The sequence below is a fragment of the Epinephelus moara genome, chromosome 9 (assembly GCF_006386435.1).
Source record: "Epinephelus moara isolate mb chromosome 9, YSFRI_EMoa_1.0, whole genome shotgun sequence".
In the NCBI taxonomy this organism is placed as follows: Eukaryota; Metazoa; Chordata; class Actinopteri; order Perciformes; family Serranidae; genus Epinephelus; species Epinephelus moara.
In genome coordinates, this window is record NC_065514.1 from 36641417 (window position 1) to 36651268 (window position 9852).

The 9852-nt window shown below is 37.5% G+C and overlaps 1 protein-coding gene across 1 annotated transcript in view; it reads left to right on the forward strand.

The window, feature by feature from the left end:
- Window positions 1–9852, forward strand: part of LOC126395338 (3'-5' RNA helicase YTHDC2-like) — a 28352-nt gene that overhangs the window by 6547 nt on the left and 11953 nt on the right. The window contains exon 2 of the mRNA XM_050052743.1: window positions 5871–6077. Within this exon, the coding sequence (XP_049908700.1) occupies window positions 5871–6077 (207 nt within the window). The remainder of the gene's footprint in view (window positions 1–5870; window positions 6078–9852) is intronic.

Below are 9852 nucleotides of genomic sequence, written 5' to 3' on the forward strand. Positions count from 1 at the left end.
GCCTAGAGACGCATATTACTAACTTGTTTAACAGCGAAATACTGCGCCGTTGACTTTAGACCAGGTTTTTGTTGGTCACTGGCGCATTTGCTTTTTACGTCATCTAACTAGCAACGCGCCATGACTGCGCCTGACCACTCCTCAGTTTTAGACCGACACACCCAGAGAAGCGCAAGTTCATTTGCTAGTTAGACGATGAGGGCGTAGGGCGTGAAAATGACAACTGCGTCTGAATCTAAATAGCAATAACACTTGCGACATGGATTATGCGCCCTCCGCCGTCCGCTTTAGACCATCTAAACAGGGCCCTATGAGTGATCTGAGTAATCAATGAACATGAGAGGATCACCGGTGAACACAGATGGCTCTGGTATTGGTAGCCTATTCAAGGCTGTTGTGTTTTGGACTGCTTGTGTGACGTAAGATACATCTGTCCGTGGAGGTGATACTGTCTTTGAAACATTAGTGGGTTGTTGGATGGGAGCTGAGTAAACAGGCTGCTGTGGAGACACATGATGCTGCCCCCCAGTGTTGTAATCCACTGAGCAGACACTAGCCTCTTGCATCACTTCCTGATTGTAAATCATCAGTCATGAGTTTTCCGATGCCTCCATTTCGTGAGCAAGTGCCCCGACCTCAGACCATCGCATAAAGTCCCTCTGCCGTCGTCATGGCTGTCAATCAAAAGCATGGTGGGACCAGTGAGGTGCAGTTCTTACTGTAGCATCCCCGACTGAATAATAGTCTTGCCCGATGGTTCATCAAGCTTTATTTTCCACACTTCCAAACATACCATGAACGTACCGGAAGAACTACAATGAAACAAAACGAAAACAAAATATTACATTTCTTTCTTAGTCTAACGTGCCGTAGGCACACTGAGCTAATAGCAACGTAGCGTCTTCTTTAGCGTACACATGCTCATTAAAACTCACAGAAACTATTAAAAAGGGTTCATAAAGTCACACAATTTTAAACACAATACGAAATAAAATGTAGACAAACCTTGTGCTCTTATCAGCCAGGTGCTAGACTTTTACTGTCGTTACAAAGACGTATTTACGCTGCACACAACACTGTTCGGTTTCACTCACACTACCGAAAATGGACCCCTTTCAAAATTAAAGCGTCCACCTCTACCTTTTTAACTTCCTGGTCTTTGCCTTTCAAAATAAGAGCACGCATTTAAAATTCAGCTAACAAAATAAAAGCAAATTATAATAGAATGTGGTGGAGGTCATTTGCAGATAACTGTAATCCTGAGTGTCCACATTGAAACTGTGCTGATTGCATAGATCATCTGTGCTGTCAGGGGGAAGATGTGTGTGAAGCATCCACGTTTTCACAGACATGGATTTAAACTGTAAGTGCAACTTTAGCGGAGCATGCGAAGGCATACAACCATGAGGCAATAATTCTATTTTTTTCCCCCTGTTTACAGCAATTTAGTCAAAGATCATTAGTTTTTTATAACCAGAAATGTTTTATTTATACTTTCTGGTCTAATTTAACTAAATGTTAATTACATACACCCTTACATGTTGAAGGAAGAGTGTGTGATTGCAGTTCCACAGTAGTTTGTTGTATGTATTTTAAATTCACCAGCTTTCAATTTACAGTTTCTTTTGTGCTCGACTGCTTCCGAGACATGCAAGACATGTCTTAAATAGCTCAGCATTAAAAGATATTTAGTGTTGCTCATTTTAAAGCAAGGATTATCATAAAACATTCCTTAATTTAAAAATGAGGAAAGAAAAAGCCCAAGTGATATATTTACAAGAAACGCATTTATCTCAGCAAGAACATGATAAACTGAGGAAATTTGGATTTAAAAACACCTTCTTCAGTTCATTTAAGAAGGGTCCAAAGAGAGGAGTTGCCATATTAATTTCCACCTCTGTCAGTTTTGAAGTCATTAAAGAAATAGGCGACAAAGTGGGGAGGTATGTAATTGTAAAAGGGAAAATGGTCAATGTTTATGTGCCACCTAATTCTGATAGAAAGTTTTTGAAATTAGTGTTTGAAATCATAGCCTTGGAAAATGAAGGAATTGTAATATGTGCAGGAGATTTTAACATGATTCTGAATGCTAAACTGGACACAACTAATAACGCGAGAAATAAGACTCATCCATCAAAGCTTGTCAGTACCTCTCTAACTGAACTCGGGATGTTTGATGTTTGGAGGGAACTCCATCCATTGGAGAGGGACTACACACATTATTCTGCTCCACACTCTGTGTACTCCAGAGTAGATTATTTTTTTATGAACACGGTAGACAGATACCGAATAGAAGAATGTAAGATAGGGATAACTGATTTGTCTGACCACAGTATAATGTACCTCAATATCCGCCTAAATAGGTGAAATAAAAATACACTATGGAGACTAAATCTGGGTATGCTGAATAACCAGGAACTCCAGGAAGAAGTTAAGAAAGATATTAAATGCTGCAAAGAAGAAAACAAAGACAGTCCAGTTCACTTTACCATACTATGGGACACGGTCAAAGCTGTAATGAGAGGGAGGTTAATAGCACGGGCATCTTACCAAAAAAAAGATTAGAGAGGAAGATTATAAAAAGTTGACTAAACAATTAAAAATATTAGAGCAACAACATAAAAACAATAAGGATGAATCACTTTTACAACAAATAATCAGTGTGAGACGACAGATTGATGACATCCTAAGCAATGAGATTGAGAAAAAACAAAAATTCATGAAACTACGAATCAGGACCCAAAGCAACTAAATATAAACTAAATTTGGCAACACGACTCAAGGTCCAGCAAACCTCTAATACCATACATAAGATTAGAGACCCCGCAACAAAACAACTATTATTTGAACCTGAAGAAATAGAAAAAGTTTTTAAAGACTATTATGAAAACTTATATTCCCAGCCCACAACTAAAGAAGAGTATGAAATGAAAGAATTCCTGGATTTATTAGACTTGCCAACTATTGGAGAAGAACAGAACAGGAAGTTAATTTCCAACATCACTAAGAAGGAACTAGATGCTGCAATTAGCAGATAACCAGGTAGTGATGGATTTCCCAGCGAGTGGTATAAAATATTCAAGGAAGACTTAACTCCACTACTCCTGAGTTCTTTTAATCAGTCTCTGACTGAGGGGAAACTGCCTCCCTCCTGGAAAGAGGCAATAATTTCCCTTATACCAAAGGAAGGGAAAAACAAGGAATATTGTGAATCATATAGACCTATCTCAATCCTAAATGTGGATTACAAGATTTTTACTTCCATAATCTCTAAAAGATTTGAAAATTTTATGACTGACTTGATTGATGAAGATCAATCAGGCTTTATAACAGGTAGGCAGACTCAGGATAATGTTAGGCGTACCCTACACATAATAGACCAGATGCAAAAACAGGGATTGAGAGCAGTATTAGTGAGCCTCTATGCATAGAAGGCTTTTGACTGTGTCAGTTGGAGATTTCTATATCAGGTACTGGGGAGACTAGGGATTAAAATAACAATCAATACAATGTATTCAAAGCCTCTATCAAGAACCTACAGCAAGGATTAAAATTAATGGACATCTAACTGATAGATTTGTTTAACAGCGAGGGACCGGCCAAGGATGCTGCCTTTGCCCTACCTTGTTTGCAAAATTTATTGAACCATTGGCACAAATGATCAGGCAGAGCAACAATTTAAAAGGAATCCAAATAGGAGAACAGGAACATATTATAGGGCTTTTCGCGAACGATGTTATTGTGACTCTTCAAGACCCGGACAGAACTTTTCCTAAACTGACGTCGACATTAGAGGACTATGGTGAATACTCAGGCTATAAATTAAACATAGCAAAAACACAAATTCTCACATTAAATTATTCTCCAGGCCAAGAAGTTAAAGAAAAATACAAAATCAAATGGAATGCTAAAGTGATCAAATATCTGAGTGTGATACTGGCAAAAAATCTCAATAAAACATTCGAAATAAATTATAATCAGATTAATAACAATATAAAGACAGATATCAGGCGGTGGTCAGCTTTCAACATGGATTTCGAGACACGAATTGAGATAATAAAAATGAATGTATTACCAAGATTGTTATACCTTTTTCAATCCATCCAATAAATGATACCAGAGACACAATTTAGACACTGGGACAAACTTATATCTAGATTTATCTGGGCTGGGCAGAAACCAAGGGTCAGGTATAAGACATTTCAATTACAAAAAGAGGTCGGGATGTCCCTGCCCAACCTGAAACAATACTTTTGTGCAGCTCAAGGGAGGTTCCTGGTTTGTACATGCTGCCCTCTATATCAGGCAAAATGGAAAGAGATAGAGGGCAAGATAGATACTTTCCATATTCAAGCAACACTAGGAGACATAGGAAATAAAATGTCTCAACAAAGCAGTCATTAAATTATTAAACAAACAATGGATATTTGGAGTAAAATGGTGAAAGAATACAATATGGAAGGGGCCATCAAATTATTAATCTGGCCTGCTCTAGATCCCAAATTTAAACCAGGAGTCAGTGATGTTGGTTTCAGACAGTGGTGGGACAAGGGCATTACAGCAGTATGTACACTAACTCACAGTGGATTCTTAAAAAGTTTTGGGGAATTACAAAAGGAATTTGGACTTGAAAACAAAGACTTTTTCAGATACCTACGAATAAGAGATTACTATGATAAAAAAAAAATAAAACCAACATTGTCTAGAGAGGGTAATGCAGTGATAGATATTCTGACTGAAGCCTATAAAAAGAAGAATAAAAAAACTATCTCGAAAATATATCAGGGCCTTCAGAAACAGGACGGAAACAACACAGATTATATTAAAGTAAAATGGGAGAAAGAACTAAACATAGAAATATCACAGGAGGACTGGCGTTCAATGTGGAATGCATAGCATTCATCCACAAGTTCAAAGAAGTGGAGAATATTTGGTTGGAAAAATTTGATCCGCTACTTTATTACACCACATATAAAGAGCAAATTATCTCAATCACAGGAACAGTGCTGGAGGCAGTGCGGAAACTTGAACGCTGATCACTCCCATATCTTCTGGTTATGCCCAAAAATCCAAACTTTCTGGGAAAATATATGTCTAACTGTGGGAAACATTTTGGGATATAAGATTCCTAATGATGTTAAAGTTTTGTATTTCTGTGCTTTGAAAGATGATGTGATTAAAAAGAAAGTCTGGTATCTGTGCAAAATACTGCTAATGGCCAGTAAAAAAAAAAAAACAATCACAAAGAACTGGTATAAACCTGAGACCCCAAGTCTCAATCTGTGGATGGACAGAGTTAAAGAAATCTATACAATGGAAAAGATGACGTTCTGTCTGAGGTCCAGAGGAGCGATCTTCCACAGGAAATGGGAGAAATGGTCTGCCTACATTAGAGGAATAGAGGGTGCTATCAATTAAACAAGACATTTGAAATCATTGGACATGCATCATAATATTGCCAACAGAGGAGCCACCATGTTTTTGTAAACTGAATGTTTGTTTGTTCGTTTGTTTGTTATATCTTAAGCTGAAAATACTAAATAAAAAGTATCAAAAATTTTTTTAATAATAATGCATTTCTTAATAATTTAAGAATTCATTCACCATTTTGTCAGCTGTGGACAGTTGTCCTGCTGAGGACAACATTAGTTTGGATCTCTGAGGCCAGGCACAAGAGCTCCTAATGATGCTGTGGTGAATCCTTTGTAGAGTGTCTAATTTAAACCAGAGGTGCAGGTCACCCTGAGATCCTTGAGTGTTTGGATTGATTTTTAATTTCACTAATTACTGTCTCATCAATGAATAATAAATAAGTGAAGTTCTTTGCTAAGTTAGCTATGGTGTTGTTTTCCTCCCCTTGTTCCCAACAGATCCTAAAGTCACTGTTCCCTCAGTGGGCTGTTTTATCAGTGCGGTACTTCATCATGAAGAGCAGCAATGTCAGGAACATAGACATTTCTCAGCAGAAAGGGATCTGGTCCACCACACCAAGCAATGAGAACAAACTCACCAAAGCCTTCATGGAGAATAACCTCATCATCCTCATCTTCTCTGTTCAGGGCTCTGGACACTTCCAGGTAACACTCTGGCAGATGGCAAAACAAATGCTATATGTAGTTTAATTTCTGTTATCACAGTTTAGACCATATGTACTGAATCTTGACCCCACTATAACAGTGCAGTACAAATAATAGGGGTGTGAACAAGCGGCAACCTCCAGGACTGACAAGTAAAGCCAATGCGGAAGTGCCAAAATCTGCATTTCATCGGCTGGCTCCAAAATAGAGCTAATCCCCATGGACTCCCATTTTAAAATGCCCAACTTTACAGCTAAAATGAATATATTTACAGCCCGGTACAAAAGGCAGTTTTGATCTTTATGGCTTATTTCATCATTCATGACAACTGTATGGGGTGAATTTTTTATTACGATCACATTTAAATGTCATTAAAGCTTAAGTTCTGCATAATTAAGGGCGTGGCCACATTGACTGACTGGCTGTCAGCTAGGCCTCACATCAGGCCACTCAACTTAACCTCCTTGCCATGTTTTGAGGTGCTGGAGCTGGCTGGCCAGAGGGGAGATTTTTTTTGCAAATATTGGACGAATAATATGGCTTGCTGTGCAGATAATTGTACCAACTGACCGCCGAAGACACCAGTGCTCCAGTTATTCGGTGAGTGACCTTCTATTATCATGTTATTTAAATGTTAGAGCAAATTAGCATGTATTGTTGTATGTCTGGCTTGTTAGCTTAGCTAGTTATCTTGCTATCTAGCTATAGCAAATAAAGCTCCACCACGTTAACATTAGTTGGGTAAGTAAGCTAAAGCTTACTTAAAGCTATGTAAGTGATATACTTGCCATACGGGGGCAATGTAATGTTGAGATTAATGCTAGACTTGGGTAGGTAACAGTTATGTTATGTTAAAATGTTGCAGACTGTGTGCAATTACAATAAAGTGTATGTGTGTAACTTAAAAAATATTAATAGTCACGTTTAATGTGGTTCAGAAATAACATTATTCCAACTAAATGTTGCATCTTTGGTTAAGCTGGAGTTGATTATTGAGGCTATATGGCAAGTTAACATAAACTTTGATGATCCACAAACCCAAAAGTTGTTATTTTTATTAATATTATTGCTAAAACAGGCGACTGATTGTGATTGGCTGTTGGCTGAAAAGTCGAGAGGTTCTCTGCTACGTTCAGTGTTTTAAAATCATCTTTGACACTTACGGAACTTAATCGTGTGTTACATAAGTAAATGTGGTATGACAAAATTGGTGGGGGGGGTTGATGTGAAATTATGACAACCTAAAACTGAATGTTTTTATAAATACACTATTAGTTCACTACACAACTGTAGCACAACTCTATACACAACAGTAGCCTAATCTTATGGCACAGTTTGCAGCCTGGCTGCATCAGACTTAACCTTGTCTCTCACCCTTTTCTCTCCCTCTACTTCCGACTGTCGTCTCTTTGCCTCCCCTCCACTCTTGAGCATGCCGTAGTACAGCCAGACAGGCAGGGTTTTGGTTTTTTTTTTCAAAATAAAGTTAATTGCAGCGTAGTGTCACATAACATTTCATGATATTTAAATTATCATTTCAAACTCTGATTATGGTAAGTATATGTGCGCAAATATAGGCTCTATATATATATATATATACATATATATATATATATATATATATCCATTCATACAGTATACTTTACATTACTTTACATTATTTTAACATCTGAAAAAAAAAAAAAAAATCAGCATTCTGAAGGAGTGGCAGCTTTTATTTTGCCGTGGCGGTGCGCCACAATCAATTACATGTAGAGGAAACCCTGATGTTTAGAAGCTATTTTTAATTGATTAATTAATTTTAATTGTTCACCTAATACTGTAAGTTACAAGGTAGTTAGTCTTCAACTGAAACAGACATTCATGCATTTGTTCTGTCAAGCTGGTATGTGTGTATGAATCATTGTGATCCACCATGTCTTAACAAAAGTGTTTGATTTATACTGTAATTTGAAGGGTATCCACACTGTGAAACCTGAATGACCGGTGCCAGCAGAAGGAAGACCTCATGTATGGAGCAGTGTATTTGGTGTCAGCATGGTGCAGCTTATGTACATTAGTTTTATTCCAAATTACAGAAATTACAATTGAAAAAGGGTTTTTTATGACTGTAATTTGTGATGATAGTTTTCAGTTTCATTGAATTTTAAATATACCCACAGTGATTAAACAGTACTTAGTGCATTTTTCAGTAACTACAGAACACTCTTGTCTGGTTTATTTCAGATTTACGGTATACCTCGTAATGAATCTAATAGGACACTTTGGTGAATTAGTGTTTTTCGGGGTCATAATAAATGTCAGAAAAGAATACACCTAAAAGCACATACTGTAATATCTGTTGTTTTATCCTTCATTGTCAAGGACAGCAACATTTGTTCTATCATTTATGTTGTTGATTTAAGCTAACATAGAAACAGCGTTGTAATTAATTACAAATTCTAGCAAAGCCATCTATGTGTTCGTGCATTACCACAATACCATTAATTAGGAAATACCAGAGGCAACCTCTGAATGGCCTGAGTAGGCATTGGTACTGAGACCCGGTATTAAATGGACCAGGGCAAAATTAATCAAGACCGTAATGATAATAAGCTCCGACATTATCGGCTCTTTTATTGTTAAGTTTTGTTTTACTGTATCATCATGCTGCAGCCTCTCTCCTGTTCTCTGCATGTCAGGGCTGACCTCCTCCACACAGCACACACACATTTGTCACACACACACACACACACAAACACAACAGTATTGTTATGTATGTTCAGCATGTAGAAAGCCATATTCCAATTTGCTCTGTCCACAATCTCTCATTCACCGCTATTATGCTTTACAGTCATGGTCTACACAAGCACATCGTGCTAGCAGTGCTAATTGAAATAAAAGCTGTCTGTATGTAGTCTAACACTTTATCTGAAAATGTACCTGACGCAGCTGACCTGCAGCCAGTGAGTCTTCTCAGTAGACGGGGGACAGAGAGCTGGTTGGATGATTGCTATTGATGTGAGGCACATGTATATATACATTATCTCTCTCTCTCTCTCTCTCTCCCTCTCTCTCTCTTCTCTTTTTTAAAATGAGTCTGGAAGCCGTCAGTAAAGCCTAACTTTACTTTTAATATTTTCAAAGAAAGAGAAATGTCCTCTTTCTTCCTAGTAATGTTTTTGTCCTCCCTCATGGCAGGGTTGTAAAGCGTTACAGGTTGCAAGTCGATTCTGGTTCAACTTTCTCGCTGTGGCGCCCACCCCCACAGCCTAACGCACAACACACAACTGTCTGTTGCCAGCTGGTGACCTGAGTCTGGTGACGCGTGCACATTGAAATCATGACGGAGAAAAGAAAAGGAAAAAGCAATTTTCTTTCATTGAAAAACGTAGTCTCACTGATACTTACGACAAACTGCCAAAAACGAGCTAATGAGATGCAGCAGCGAAATAAGCGTTTGAAACAGCTGTTCTGTATTTTGAGACAGTCAAAAACATTCAGTAAATAGGGAAGCTGCCTGTTTCATTACTTTATATTCATGTAACAAATATACAAATGTCAGTTAGATGGTAATCTGCATGAGAAATTCAGAAAAACAAAAAACAAAAAATCGGTTATAATAATTATCCACTTATAGTGATCAAGTTGACCCAGACGGAAGTGATCACTATAAGAGGTTTCCACTGTGTGTGTATAAATATGTGTATATATATATATATATATATATACATATATGTATGTATGTATGTATGTATGTGTGTATATATATATATATATATATATATATATATAT